The sequence below is a fragment of the Tenrec ecaudatus genome, chromosome 8, assembly GCF_050624435.1.
Source record: "Tenrec ecaudatus isolate mTenEca1 chromosome 8, mTenEca1.hap1, whole genome shotgun sequence".
In the NCBI taxonomy this organism is placed as follows: domain Eukaryota; kingdom Metazoa; phylum Chordata; class Mammalia; order Afrosoricida; family Tenrecidae; genus Tenrec; species Tenrec ecaudatus.
Genome location: NC_134537.1, coordinates 39,177,595 through 39,193,422, shown reverse-complemented (window position 1 = coordinate 39,193,422; position 15,828 = coordinate 39,177,595). Strand labels below are relative to the sequence as shown.

The 15,828-nt window shown below is 43.0% G+C and overlaps 1 protein-coding gene across 5 annotated transcripts in view; it reads right to left on the bottom strand.

Moving 5' to 3' along the window:
* DLG1 (discs large MAGUK scaffold protein 1) overlaps positions 1-12,004 on the bottom strand; it is a 235,722-nt gene extending 223,718 nt beyond the window's left edge. For 2 of the 5 annotated variants that reach the window (XM_075556241.1, XM_075556243.1), the window contains exons 1-3: positions 11,103-11,499; positions 10,583-10,633; positions 9,881-10,012 (exon numbers count right to left, since the gene is read on the bottom strand). In XM_075556241.1, coding sequence (XP_075412356.1) covers positions 9,881-10,012; positions 10,583-10,601 — 151 coding nt within the window. In that variant the 5' untranslated portion in view covers positions 10,602-10,633; positions 11,103-11,499. Of the gene's footprint in view, positions 1-9,880; positions 10,013-10,582; positions 10,634-11,102; positions 11,500-11,913 lie in introns of those variants that run through there. The other 3 variants (XM_075556239.1, XM_075556242.1, XM_075556240.1) reach the window with 2 other exon arrangements.
* Positions 12,005-15,828: the final 3,824 nt, after the last annotated feature.

The window sequence follows — 15,828 nt, the reverse complement described above, 5'->3', positions numbered from 1 at the left end:
ATATTGCAACTCGACTTGATTTTTTTCCTCAGTTCTCTCAGTTTAAGATATGCCAAGTGTGTTCTGTGCCTTTTTGGCTTTCTAACTCTATGTCTTTGCACTGTTCATCATAATAATTTACTTTGTGCTCTCAAGTGCCCTTTCTCAAGCTGCCCTTTGAAATTTCAGTTCAGCTCTTTGCCTTAAGCATTTCTTCCATTGCCTTAGCTAATTTACCTCTACAATTAAGAAAAAATTTCAGTCTCTTTTGACATTCACTGATCTTTTCTTTCGTTGCTTCTTTTCTTCATGTGTGATGTTCTTAATGTCATCCCACCGCTCAGCAGGTCTTCTGTCATTAGTGTTCATCGCAACAAGTCTGTGCTTGAGATATGCTCAGAATTCAAGTGAGATGGATTCAAGGTTGTATTTTGGCACTCCTGGACTTGTTTTAATTTTTTTTGAGCTTCAACTTGAACTTATATATGAGCAATTGGTAGTTTGTTCCACAGTCAGCCCCTGGCCTGGTTGTAGCTGCTGATATTGAGCTTCTCCAGCATCTCTTCTTACATATGTAGTCAATTTAATTTCTGTATGTTCTATGTAGAGAAATCCACATTATAGCAACCTTTTGTGTCGCTGAAAAAAGGTATTCAAGATGAAAAAGTCGGTCTTGCAAAATTCTATCATGCCATCTCCAATGCCATATTTTCCAGCTACTCCTTATACTTTTATATCCCAATCTCTAATTACTGTCAATGCATTTTTATTGCATGTTTGATCAAGTTCAGAGTGATGAAGATAGGATTCTTCCACTGCTTCATCACTAACATTGGTTGTTGGTGTTTAAGTTTAAATAATAATATGGATTAAATTTGTCTGAATGTGAATAGATACAATCTTATAACAGCATTATATACTTCAAGATAGATCTTGAAAACTCCTGTTTGATAATTAATGTAATGCCATTCCATTATCAGTATACTAAATCATATGATTTTCTGATTTCCAATTCCGTTCACTAATACCTAAAATGTTGATTTTATGTGTGCCACTTCATTTTTTTTCACAACTTCCAATCTTCCTAGATTCACACTTTGTACGTTCCCAATTCCAATTATTAACTGATGTTTGCAGCTGTTTCTTCTCATTTGGAGTCCTGCGTCCATCAGCAAATGAAGACTCATCGCAAAGGCTTTACTCCCCCAGGCTTCCCTCCATTCAAGTCATCAGGGTGGATTCTACTTGGAAGTTTGTCTTTCCGTTTATCTGACTACAGTGCTTGTGTGTTGCTGTGATACTGGACACTATGTACCAGTATTTCAAACGCCAACAGTGTCACTCAAATTGAATAGGCTTCTGCAAAGCTTCCAGAATAAGAACAGACTATGAAGAAGGAATAAGCTGTCCACTCTTGAGGAATTAGTCACTGAAAACTTCTATGGACAAAACTGAAACATTGTCAGCTACTGAAAACCTCATGGAAAGCAGCACATTGTTGTAGACAGAAAGAGCTGCCTCCTCTTTCAAAAGCACACTTACTAAAATGGCTATAACTTTTTCTTTTAAGGAAAATATTATGTGTTGGTGAGGATATGAATAAATTGGAAATTTTGTCCACTGGTGGGAATGCAAACTGGCTCAGCCACTGTGGAAAATAATTTTATAGTTCTTCAAAAAGCTAAACACAGAATTACCCTCTCTCCTAGAAATCCCACCCTTAGGTATAGAATCCAAAGACCTGGAAGCAGGTACTCAAACAAATTTAAGTACATGCATTTTCACTGCAGCTTTAGAGTCAGTAGTCAAAAAGTAAAAACAGCCCAAATGTTTACCAATAGAAGAATGGATGAAGAAATTGTGGAATGGAAATACAACTGAATACCATTCTGCCATTTTTTAAAAAGGTAACAATAAATAAAGCACATACATCAACTTCCAAGAATAAACCATATATACTCTTATATAAGCCAAATTTTTCAGCACATTTTTAATGCAGTTTTGTGGTAAAATTGGGTGTCTTGGCTGGTATTCGGGTAGGCGTATACTCATGTATATATGGTATATGAAAGTCAGGCATAAAAGCTAACGTTATATGACTGAATGTCTGTAAAATAGCCAGAATACAAACATTCCCAGAGAGTCATCTGCTAAGAGTCCAAAGTTCAAAGGAAAGGAGAGAGAGGACCTGTGTAATAGGCGTAGCATACGGAATTTCTTTCTGAGGTAATGGAAATGTTTTAGTTATAGCGGTAGTGGTTACACACTGTGAACGTACTAAATGCCCCGAAGCATTCGCTTTACAATGGTTAATTCTGTACTGTGTGAGTTTACCCTCAATTAAAAAAATCCACAAAAGGAAACAAACAAGCAAAAAAAGGACTAAATAAACGATGCCCAATACATCTCTCAAAATGGATAAGTCAAATACCAAATGACAAATATGACCTGAAACCACTATAAGAAGTCCCAGAAACCTTCGAAAGCTACCAGGAAGAGAAGGAACTAGATGGTCCACAAAATTCACTGGCATCGAGTTGACTCCATGTCACAGTGACTCTGCTGAACAGAAAAGAACTGCCCCCTGTGGGTTTTAAAGGATGGAACTTTTTATGGGACTAGAAAGCCATTCACCACAAGGTGAGCAGTTTCAAACTACCTGCAATTCCACAGGAGAACGATGAGGCTTTCTCCGCTATAAAGTATGTCAGAGACCCAAGGGGCAGTTCTGCTCTGTCTTACAGGATCACTACTAGTGCAGTGAATATGGTGAGAAAGTTCTTATAAAAGCAATCCACTGCACTACACAACTAAGTCCAAGTGGAATTTTCAGGAGCGGGGTATGTGCATGGTATTAAAGTATCTTCTCCATGTACTGCTTATAAGTCATAAGGGAAAAACCAAAAAGAGTAGCTATACACAATGTCCTAATGGTGGGGGGGTTAAACTTAGCATCCTCAATTAAGGGTAGGTAACAGTATGTGTCTGGATGGATAGTATCCTAGGCAGAAATATGTAACCTGAATCCAGTCATGTACAGACTAACCTAAAATGAGAACATTTTATATAAAGAATAAAGGGGGCGGAAGGTATGTGGGAAAGTGAGAGTAGGGAGAGTGAAGAGAACTGTATTCTTCAAAAATATCAAAGTCATAAAAGAAAGGAAAAGGGGCTGTGGTAATGTTTCCAGATTAAAGAATAATTGGATATAACAAACCAAATGCCATTCCAGGTCCTAGACTGGATCCTGTGCTAGAGGGAAATGTGTACCTTATACAGGTAAAATAGCTTAGACTACAAGAATATTTAGAGGCTTCCACAGCTCTGTCATTCCAGGATTCTGAACAGAATTTGAGCAGAATTCAACATTATCAAGGCAGTGCTTCAAATCAGGGGCACTTAAACACGTGTTTGAACTGCACAGGTCTACTTACAAATGGATTTTTTTAAAGTTCATTATGTAAAACTATAATTATCTCTTTTTACTTCAACTGCACATTGAAGTAAAGTTACCTCTTGAGGTGCTCATACTTTTCATCACTTTCACTGCAATATTGTAAAATCTGAATATCACAGGACCTACACAAAATGCCACCAATGACACTGAAAGTGCACCCAATAATCGAATAAAAGCCAACACATAACTAGGAAAAGGTAAATTGTTTGATATGTACCTTAGATTGGAATTATCCACAACCTCAATATAAATGAACCCAGTGTAAAAACTATTATATAAAAAATGATATTTGAAAATGCAGCTTTTATGTAGATGCAATATATAATAAACACAACATATAAAACATCTGTTAATTGACTTAATGTCAGTGTTTCCCAAAGTGGGCAATACCACCTCCTGGGGGAATGGGGGTGCTGGGACAATCTGAGGAGGGATGGTATACAAAAGCAGCTTCCTACGCTGTATCCGGGATTTCACTGCTAAGGGGGAGCTGAGTGACTTTTTTTTCTAAAGAAGGGACAGTTGGCCAAATAAGCATGAGAACCTATGATTTATGTTATCATAACCTCTGGTTATGTTATCAACAGGTTATTAGTAGTTAGCTTTTAGGGACTCAAAAATTATGCGTGAATTTTCACCCATAAAGGAGGTCAGTGCCTCTATCCTCCACATTGCTCAACGGTGAAGTTATAGGCAAAACTGTTAGCAAATAAGTAAGTTCTGGTGGTGCAGTGAGTTAAGCTGCTAACCACAAGATCGGCAGTTAGATCCACCAGCTGCTCCACAGGAAAAAGATAAGGCTTTCTGCTCTGCTCCTGTGGCGATTTCCAGCATTGACAACCCAAGAGTAGTTTACCCTGCCCTTAGAGTCACCAAGAGCAGAATCAACTCATTGGCAATGAAGACCTTTGAGCAAATAATCAAAACTACCAACTTCAAAATCTCACACACAGAAACGCGCACGCACAAGTGCACACGCAGATGAAAATCTTGCATTGTTACAGCCAACAAACCAAAATGAAGAAATTTTGCTACAGCTAGAAGTTCTTAAAGCATCTTTTACTAACTTTCAAAATGCGTAAATCTGTTTCATCATTATAAACATTCTGCTTCAAAGCAATAGTCATTTTAAAAAAACCACTGACCATTAGATCAACATATTTAAATATGCTTGTATTAATATACCTTATTAATTCACATTGAAAAATTCAAATATGATAAAGGACATTCTAACTGGTCAAGGTGAGGAGTCTTGATTCAAAGTAGTTGAGTTTAATTTCTGGCATGAGTCATATTTTTTAATCCCAGTATCTATAAACTGAAATGTCCCATACCATGTTAATAAAGTATCCATATTAGAGTTAACAGAGTAACAACATATTAACTGTAATCTAAAACTCAGAAATGGACAGGATATTGCCTGTCTACATTCTGAAACACGTGTACAAGTAAAAGAAAACAAATATTAAGACAAGTTTGTTATTTATTAAACAATTATTTCAGTTTCCTTTTGCAGCTAGTACACTAAATGAAATACACAATTTAAGTTTCCTCTCAAAATCCATTTGTTGTGGTGGGGGTTTTTTGTTTGTTTTTTAGATCATTTTATAAGAGGCTCTTACACCTCTTGCTAAAATCCATACATCAATTGGATCTGACATATTAGTACATATATTCCATCATTCTTTCTAGACATTCACTTTCCATTGAGTCCTTGGGATCAGCTCTTTTTTAATCCCTCCCTCCCTCCTCCCCACCCCACCCCCAACCCTCATGGCCCCTTGATAATCAATTGTCAATTATTTTCAAATTTCACACCAACTGCTCCCTCTTCCCCTGTTTTGTTGTTCCTCCCTCTGGATTGGGGGGGTGGTTATATGCCATTCACTTCCCTCCCTCCAACCCTCTGCCCCCTTCTCCCTATCCTTTTGGTATCTCTACTCCCATTCCTGTTCCTGGGTTCCATGTGCTGTGAATTTTAACTCTTTCCTATACGTACGTACATGCTCCCATCTAGTCTAGATTGGGAGGCGGCACTGGGATCATGACAGCGGGGTGTGAGGAGGCCTCAAGGGATCAGAGGTATTATTGCGTGATCCATTAGTGTTCCACTGCACCCTGATTCATCCCCTCCCTATGACCCCTCTTGTCGGGGGATGTTCCATGGTCCACAGATGGGCTTTGAGTCTCCATTCTCACCAATACATTTTGTTTGTCTGTCTGTTTCGTGTTTGTTGTGGCCATTTGTTATTCTACATGAAGATCTTGTTATTTGTACTGAAGCAAAAAATACTGAGAGGAAAAAACTATCTATTAACCTAATACACCTCTAACAAGTGTGTTTTCAAACAGCAAAGCTTTTACTGGAAGACGGAGTAGCTTTACCTTTGCAAACTAAGAGAGGAACTTCACTCAAACTAAAGCATGAATTGAATATGCAGTGAACCACTTTCAATTAAAAACTAAGTCCTAAGTAGTCAAAGTAGAGGAGCCTAAGATTTCCTCTCTGTGCACAACAAGAACAGTTGGTTCTCTGATCTTCTAAGATAAAATGTCAAGGGTCTAGAATGGTATGAAATCTACAGGAGCTAGGGTAGTCCTGGATCCAGAAACCAGTTAGAATCAGGAGTGACCTGAAACCATCATGGATCTGAACACCTGGGCTTTGATTTTAATCTAACCATAACCTGTCCATTGAACTCAAACTTTTCAAATATAAATGTACAAAATGGTAATGCAATGTCGAATATATTAATTTTCAAAATGTTCTCATCTAAACCAGAGATCATAATCAGCTGACTTTATTAATTTATAGAAAACTAACATTCATCCAAAAATATTCAGACATCCAGAAATTAGGTATGTTTGGGGAATACATTTTCAGCATGACAGAAAATTTTTTTAAGATGTAAGTGTAAATATGTGGCTCTAAAGAAACTTAGACCAGAGTAAAACTGCTGCCACAGAGTTTCCCAGGCTGTAAATGTTACAGAAACAGACTACCGCATCTCTCTAGGGAGTTCCACTGTCAACTTTTCAGTTAGCAGCTGAGCTCTCTCTAATCACTGCACCTCTAAGGCTCCTAAGAAACAATTTATCAGCTGAAACACTAAATTAACTAAAACCTTTCTGCTGTCAATAATTTTTAGATCTCAAACCATCCTTCAGGAATACTGCCAGGCAATAGGGACAGAACAATGATTTCCATCTTATTGAGTTAAATACATTTTAAAAAATTCACCATTTTGAGGTACCACTGAGAAAGCAAAACAATGCCAAATAAACAATGCTATGCATCATTTTCAGGTTTAAATTATTTTAAAATTGGGTTTGTAAAATACATCAGAATGTGGCATGAAGGATCACAAGGCACCAGAAATCTAACTTCTATATCAATTACAGAGGTGGGGAAATGAGTATTTTAATAACGAAACTAGAAATTCATGCAAACTTTTTTAACTACATGAAAATATTCAATACACACTACCAGACCAATATACTCACTCCCTACCATCAAGTCGATTCTGACCAATAGCAACTCTATGTATAGCACAAGCTAGAATTACTCCTGTGGGTTGGAGACTGTAAACTGCTCATGTGAGTAAAAAGTCCCATGTTTCCCCCTCAGAGTAGCTAGCTGGTGGTTTCAAACTGCAGACCTGTGGATCACAGCCCTAAGAGTAACCACTACAGTTCTTCCTAGCTTAAAGAATCAATCAATCAATAATCAAAGCTGATACTGAGTCCAAAGAAACTCAGCATCCCAGACAGTCTAAACACCAAATGATTTCCCAACTCAGGTGGTCAAGAACCAAAGCTCCGAATGACTTTCACACAACTGGTCCACAAATACCAGCTCAAAGGTTAGAAACTATCTATGGAAAAATTAGTTAAAACGACAAGTCTTCAGTACACACTACAAATACAATGGATTGAGGTATAGCTCAGGACAATGTGCAGGCTTAAATTATTGTGACATGTTGACCTATATGTTCAGAATGAGAAAATAAAATTAGTAAAGTAACTCAATTTCAACAAACATGAAGGAATGCACTTACTCATTCAGTAATATTAACAATTTAACTGCACTAAAAAAGCCCACAAAAACCTCTTAATTTTACCCATTCCCAAAGTAGAATCTATTACTTTTTTTTACAGCTAAATATTTAACCACATCCTACACAACATTTAAATAAAAAGAAATCTAAATATCAGAGTAAATTCAAAACCAATTAAATGGTACAGGGCAAATAAGATTCACAAATAAAAACTTACTCATTAGAGAATGATTTAAATTATACATAAGGATAAACACTTCAAACCTTCAGTAAGAAAGACAGAATGCATGTCCTGTCAAAAAGCAAATCCCCCTCAATTTAGGGGGAGGTCTACAAGTATAACTTCTATTTAATTACTTCATTCATCCTTTAATTTTCCTACGCCATTAAAGTTTTCCTAAGATAGCTGAATAGATGAGTCGTGTGTGTGTGTGTGTGTGTGTGTGTGTAAATAAAGATATAGAAGTCATACTATATATTCCTCAATAGTGGTCTACTAAGTAAACTATTCTTAAGTTTAAAGGTTGATTTAGAAAACAAAGAGTATTCTTCATTTTACTGAGCTTCACAGACACTGATTTTTACAAATTGAAGCTCTGGGGCAATGCTACTTTGAGCAAGTCTACCATCACCATTTTCCAATAGCAAGTGTTCGCTTCTGGTCTCTGGGTCATGTTTGGTCAAGTTTTCTCCCAATAGCTCAAACTTTTCATAAGCCTACTGGTCCATATGCGCTGGGAAACAAAAAAAAAGTCAATATCCGCTTTATTTCAGTGGCCTGGAACCAAATCCACAACATGCCTGTTACTGAAAAACTCCTTTTTCTGTTATTTTGCTGTTGTTAGAGAAATCCAATTTGATCATCCATATTACCCTAATCTTCAGAGCTTAGTAATTCAAATGTAAAAAAATGTGTCATTTACACAAAAATAGCAAAATATGGATACTTTTTGAAAATGGAGTATAGGTTTATGGTAGAAATGGGATACAAGTATGGGTTATAGGTATATAGGATTGTTCATCATGCGGTTTTCTTTATTTTATGAATGTTTTTTGAAGCTTCTAATAAAGTTATTTTGTCAATAGATAAAGGTAAATCTCTGCTTGGGAGTTACTGATTAAATAGGTGTCTTATTTTAAAACACTGTATAATAATAACTAATAAAGTTTTCATTCTTAGTATTGGAAATGGCAAATCTAATTTAGCAGCTTCAAGTCTTCAAGATATATGACAGAGGGCCAAAGCACCTTGCTTTATAAAATAGAAATTATGTAAAAAGTATAAGATTTTGTTCTTTAGAATGATCTGGTGACTTATATGGGGAAGGGAACTAAAACCCACTTTTCTCTTTCACTAGCTACATTATACAGATAACAAGGAGACCTAGAAAATGTTAAGTGGCTTGCCAAAGTTTATTAAATGTCAGGAATAGAATTCAGGATTTTTGACTACGAATCAGACTCTTTTACAAAACAAGGCATCACCTCAAATTTAAATTAGATTTAAGATTAACATTCTGCCTCAATTTCCTTGTCTGTAAAAATAAACTTATAATTGCAACTGGTATCACACAAAATATCTAAGCCGTTGAATGGAAAACTGATTTGCTCTGTAAATCACCCAAATCAAATCTTTTTTTTTTTCATGACAATCCCTGATTTTATTGCATAAATATCAATAGAGTGGTCCAATGGTGTGATCTCACAGGGTGTTCTTTTTTTTATTGTTTTATTAGGGACTCATACACCTCCCGTCACAATCCTTACATACATCAATTGTGTAAAGCACATTTGTACATTCCTTGCCCTCATCATCCTCAAAACATTTGCTCTCCACCCAAGCTCCTGGCATCAGCTCCTCATTTTTCCCCTCCCTCCCTCCTCAAATCTTTTTTTTTACAACCTCAAGTTATAAACACCATCTTTAAGATCATGTTCTAGGCTAAAATGGTAACTTTACGAATGTTTTAAACTAAGGGTCTGCTTTAAAGGGACGAACATTCTTCAATACAGCAGGGACCTTCCAGGTCCCTGAGAAAGGAAAAAGTCACATACAGAACCCACCTAACAGTAATTCAAACTACTTTTGGGGGGGGCCTTGAAATTTTTTGCATTTATTCATCTTTCGATATATAACAAAATTCAAAACACTGTTAGCAAAGACCACTGAAATAATCATGCTGAGAATTATTTTAGTGATTCGATTCTTTTTAAATTATAGTAGCCTATCTAAAACATACAACTCACTGAAAACGAGCGTACAAGTTGTTGGATATGTCCTAGAGAGCCAGGTACATCATTCTCTTCTATTTAATATAACAGAATAGAGAGGATGATTAATGTCTAACAGACGCACCATGGTCACAAATAAGATGTGAATTCTCACCTATTAAAGCCTGAAAGAGGTTGCTCTGAAATATGTTAATAACCCGTTCGATGGAACTTCTCAGCTGTCTGTCCTCAGTTTGGCTTAGCTTTGAACGATATTCTTCCAAAAGGTACAACGCTCTCTGGGTATCTGGGAGAAGAACAAAGCTTGATTCAATTATATACTCACAAGATATACCACACTAACTGTGCAAACGATTCTGCAAGACATCTCACGAGTTCCCCCAGTCCTCCATGTCAACTGGTGTCTCAGGTACACGTGAGCTATGCACTCTCTACCTGGCAAGGCGAAAATCGGAACCTATGTGGTCAACAGAAAAACAAGGAAGGTTTCTAACAAATAGTAGATCAAAGCCTGGCCAACACAGTTTCCGACTACATGGGATACAAAGCAGATCATCTGCAATTTGTCACCATCGGCATGTTTTGATGAAGAAGCATCAGGTGACATACTAAAATACTAACTCAGAGTCGTTCAAACGACGTATTTTGGGGGGCTGGGGGGGGGCTATGAAGTGCTGCTCTAGTAGCCGGCCAGCTGCCCGGGGAGGAGGCTCCACCGCATTCAGGTGCTTTCTTCTGAAACGCGGGGACGCTGCGTGGACGGCGCGGGCTCAGCAAAAGTTCCACAACCACAAACCGGGCACACGGAACAAACAAGTGTCAGCCCCGGCCGAAGAGTTCCCAAAGCACGCCTCACCTTGCTTCCGGACCGGCATGTTTCCTCCAGAACCGGGACGGGGTCACACACCTTGCAAACAGACACGGAAGGGAGAGAAACAGAAAACCAAGAGTCGTGGTGAGAGCCGGGCTCCTCCCGGCACTGCAAACCGAGGAGCTCCCAGCCCCGTGGGTGCAGCCCACCCGGCAGGCAAAGTTTCCCCGCGAAAGGAAGACGCTCGACCCCGGGCGGTGCAGAGAGCCGTTCCCGAAGGGGGAGGGGGGACCCCTACAAATTAAGAGCAGACAGAAAGCAGTGCATGCTTGACATTTCTCCTCGAAGGCTTTCTCTTGGCCGCAGACCGGTCAACGCCTCGCTCTGGGGGCAGCGCCGGCTTAAGGACTCGGCCTCCCCACCTGCCACGCAGGGAGGCTCCCGAGGCGCCCCGACCCTTGGCCCCAGCGCCGGCGGAGGCCCGGGTGCGCCCCGATCGCGCGCCGCCGGCGCCCAGCACCCCGCCCGGCCCCGGCCCCAGCCCCAGCCCCCTCCTCTCGCTTGCCTTTCTCCAGGCTGCTCCGCCAGGGAAGCCCCGGGCCGCGGCCGCTCTCCGCGACGCCCTCGCGCCCCCACATGCACGCCTCCGCCGCCCCCCACACCTGCGGCTCCTCCACAAAGTTCCAGCGCGAGGCGTGGGCTCCGAGCAGGGGTGCGCCCCGAACCGACTCGGGGCGGCTCCCCCGCCCGGCCCGGCTCCACGCCCCCCGCCCCGCCCGGGGCTCGAGGAGCTGAGCTGAGCTGAGGGGGTGAGGGGACGGGGGAGCAGCGCCTGCGGCGGCCGCACCCCCGCTGCCTCGGCCTCCACCCCGAACGCCGCGGCCGCCGCCTCACTCGCCGGGGCCCGCCAGCCCGGTCGCCTTCTCCCTTCCCGGCCGCCCCACCCCCGGAACCTCGCCTCCTTCGGTGGCCCCTGCCGCTCTCCCCCCAAACTTTCCGCCAAGATGGCGGCCCCGGAGCTGGATGGCCGCGCCCCCACGTGACCGCGTTCCCGCGGCCTCGACCAATGGGAAGTGAGGAGGCGGCTCGCGCCCAGCCGGGGGCTCGCGGAGCGGCTGCCTTGGGGCGGGGGGAGGAGGGAGCCGAGCCGGGAGCGGACGGAGGAGCTGGACGACGGGGAGCCCGGGAGCACCCCGAGGGAACCTCCGCGCTCCCAGGGGCGGCCCCCGGAGACGTGCCGAGGCCGGCGGCGTGGAGGAGCCGACTCTACAGGTGGTTCGGGACAGCCCTGCGCCTGCAGCCCCGGTGCGTCCCGCAGGCCGAGCCTGCAGGGGTGTAACGAGACGGGACCTCCCCCGCACCCGCCCCGGACTCACACTTGTGGACACCCCTGGACCTCACACCACACGCGCCCCGTCCACCTTCACCGCGGCAGAGGGCCCGGCGCCCCCGGGGCTGGGTCCCCGACCGGGAAAGGCTGGCTTGGGGCGGAGCCGACGGCGCACCCGTGTCCCAGGCTGGGGGAGCGGGGAAAGGAGGAGTCAGGGCGGCGGTGCCACCTCGACGCTCCGTACTGCTTTTTAAAAGTTAGGGTTCGCCCCGCAGGAAAGAGTTTGAGCGCTTTCGATGGGAGGCGTGCGCGTGAAATGGTGAGATTGGTTAATTTGGTAAGAATTCCCAGTCCAAGAGACACTAAGTCCCAGTCTGAGTGCATTTAACCATGAGGGAAAGGACCTTACGGTTGTTTGTTCCTGCGCCCATTCATTCGTTCCTTCGTTTGTTCATTCATTCCCCCTACGCCTGCTTCCTCCCCTTGCCGTCAGTCTTGCTCAAGTCCTGGCGGCCCCTTTAAGAGCTCACCTGTAGCCACCTCCTCCGAGGCCGAGCCGCCCTAGGCCCTGCCCGTTTGAGTTTCGGAACCTCAGATTAGGTTAGTGGGTCTGAGCCCCGCTCACAGGCGGAGCCACTCTGTTTGTGACTTGGAATTCGCCGAAAGCTCTTCAAGTCGTTGCCCACGCCTTCTAGTATGTGGATAATAGGAACCTCCCTCCTCTGGGACAAAAGGATTTGCCCAAGGTCACCCAGAACTGGACTTTCGGAGCGCCTGTCTCCTGTTCTTCCTAGCAAACCCGACAGCCTTTCATGGAGACTGCATCCATGAAGTAACGGGAAGTCCGGGGAACTTCAGATTGTAACCCCAACAGGTACCCAGTTGAATGCTGACCACTGAATTTCACTTTTAGATGGCATTTCGGAAGCCTCGCTTGTGATACTCTAACGACCTCTGAGCTATCTAGACCGACTTGCTCAATTCAAGATAAACTGAGGTCCAGAGAGGGCAAGCTAAGTTGCCCTAGCATCTACGGGATAATGTGTAACAGAACAGCCCCAAAACTTAGGTATCCTAGCTCCAGCCCCAGGCTCTTTCCACTGTGATTTAACCAACTCGACAGTGATATGTTGGTATTTTGGCAAGAGCTGCTCTGTGCAATTCTGGGTCAAGCATGCCGGAAGCTTGAGCAACAGTTAAAGCAACAATACATAAAGGAAATGGGGTGGGCAAATGAAAGGGCAGGCTCCCCAAAGCAAGGTGCGTAAATAGATGGATGGGATCTTAACAGTGAAGATGACTGAGTGATGGCATGCTCCAATGATTAACTGACTAGAAAGATAAGAAGGGAGCCTAAGAATGAAATCTCTCCTGAATTCAGGAGGGAAGCTTGCCCTCTGGATACCTTTCATTGTTGACTTGCTAGCTAGTGAAGATAAAAATAAATAAGATGGAATACCTATTCTCAAACATCAAATTTAACATAATTGTTCAAATCTAACGTAGCCTTTCCCTGGAGGCTCTGAAGTGTTAAAAAGCAACTTTTGTATAACTCCCTGTGTTACCTAAACCTCCTCTAAAAGTAAAGAGAGGGGTAGGGAGAGGGAAAGGAGAAGAGGCATGGTGCTCTTCTTATCATCCTGTAGTCAATATAGTTGTCACCAAACCAAACACACTGTTGTCAAGTGCACTGTGACTCATAGCGAGCCTATAGCACAGAACAGAACTGCTTCATAGAGTTTCCAAGGCTGTACATCCTTACAGAAAGACTCCTGTGGTGCAGCTGGTACTAGCGGACCCCCTGCCCCTCTAGGACTCCTTATGCAGTTGTCAGCGGTGTCCAATGGCAGGCATGAAGCCAGTGCTGCTTCTACTCTTTGGGGCCAGGTCAAGTCCAGGTTTGGTGAGAGGGGCCTTTTCTCCTCATTCCTCCTTCCTACCCCAACTCTATCAGTTATTCAGTGCTGCATAAGAAACGACTTCAATGCTTTAAACTCAGTTGCTTAGTTACTTAAAGAGCCATAAGAATTATCTCGTAGTATCTGTGGGTCAGACATTCAGGCGCAGCTTACCTGGATGGTTCTGAAATTGTCTCCCAAGACTAGAATGATCGGAAGGCTTGCCCAGGGCTTAAGGGTCCTTTCCCAAGATGTCGCACTCATGGGGCTGGAATGCCGTTGCTAGCTTTAGGCTGCAGTTTCTCACCACCCAGAGTTCTCCATAGGGCTGTTGGAGTGTTTTCATGATTTTGATGCGGAATTCCTCCAGATAAAGCGATTCAGAGTGCAAAGCAGAAGCCACAATGTTTATAACCTAGACTCAGAAGTAGCACTTCACCATTTCTTCACTGTCCTATTATTGATTGTTCAGTTCCGCCTCAGGGCCTGAATACTGAGAGGTAAGAATCACGGGGAGCCATCTTGGAGGATGGCTACCCCACTATCACAACACACAAAGCAATAGCATCTGGAGTTCTTCAAACAATTTCTATTGCCTCCATGTCTTCCTTACTTCATGTAGTTAGAAGCTGCCTACATGGAAGAAGCACACCAGCCTGTGATCACGAGGTGCCCAAGGGATCAGTTATCAGGCATCAAAGAACAAAAAAATCATATCATTGTGTGCTCACTTCCATGATATGATCACTGACAACAAATGGGTGCATAAGCAAATGTGAAGAAAGCTGATGGTGCCTGGCTATCAAAAGATATAGCGTCTGGGGTCTTAAAGGCTTGAAGATAAACCAGCAGCCATCTAGTTCAGAAGCAACAAAGCCCACGTGGAAGAAGCACACCAGCCTGTGCAATCACGAGGTGTTAAAGGGATCAGGCATCATCAGAACAAAAAATCTTACCATAGTGAATGAGGCAGGGAGTGCAGAGTGGAGACCCAAAGCCCATTTGTAGGCCCCTGGAGATCCCCTTGCAGAGGGGTCTTGGGGAGGAGCCAGACAGGGTGCGATGTAGCAATGATAAAAAATAAAACTTTCCTCTAGTTCCTAAATGCTTCCTCCTCCTTCCCCACCCCCGCCCCCCAACTATCATGAGCCCAGTTCTACCTGGCAAGTCTGGCTAGACCAGAGGATGGACACTGGTACAGATAGGAACCAGAAACACAGGGAGTCCAGGGTGGATGATCCCTTCAGGACCAGTGGTGTGAGTGGCGATACTGGGAACGTAGAGGGAGGGTGGGTTGGAAAGGAGGACCCGATTACAAGGATCTAGATGTGACCTCCCTGGGGGACGGACAACAGAAAAGTAGGTGAAGGGAGACGTCAGACAGGGCAAGATATGACAAAATAGTAATTTATAAATTATCAAGGGTTCATGAGGGAGGGGGGAACAGGAAGGGAGGGGGAAAATGAGTTGATGTCGGGCTTAAGTGGCGAGCAAATGTTTTGAGAATGATGAGGACAGTGGATGTACAAATGTGCTTTACACAAATGATGTATGTATGGATTGTGATAAGAGTTGTATGAGCCCCCAATAAAAACGATTTTATAAAAAGGGAAAAAAATAAAAAAGAAGCTGCCGTTGAATAGAGTCCAGTATAAGATTGCTCTTCTTTGGGAAAAAGAATTTACTACTCAAGATGTTGGCTGGTAAAACTGTCCACACAACTTTCTAGTCTCAGATTAACTATCTCTTAGAATACGTGGAAAGTTTAGGAGTAAAAGAAATGAAAAAAATGTTCCAATCTCCCATTCTTCTACATAGGTGGAGATTCAGTCTCAAAGAATCGTATCTCTCTCTTCTAAATCTTCCCTTCTTAATCACCCTTCTAGTTCCACATCTGACTTCCTCTCCAGGACCCCAACCTATCTCTAGAGAGGTCCACGCTCCGCAGGACTCGGCAGAAACTTTCACTCGTATTCCAGCTCAGCAGCACTGTGCATGTGCCAGAATAATCACAAAAGGAAAGAGTTGGATGCTCTCAAATAAGCTGATTCTAGTTCAGGCTG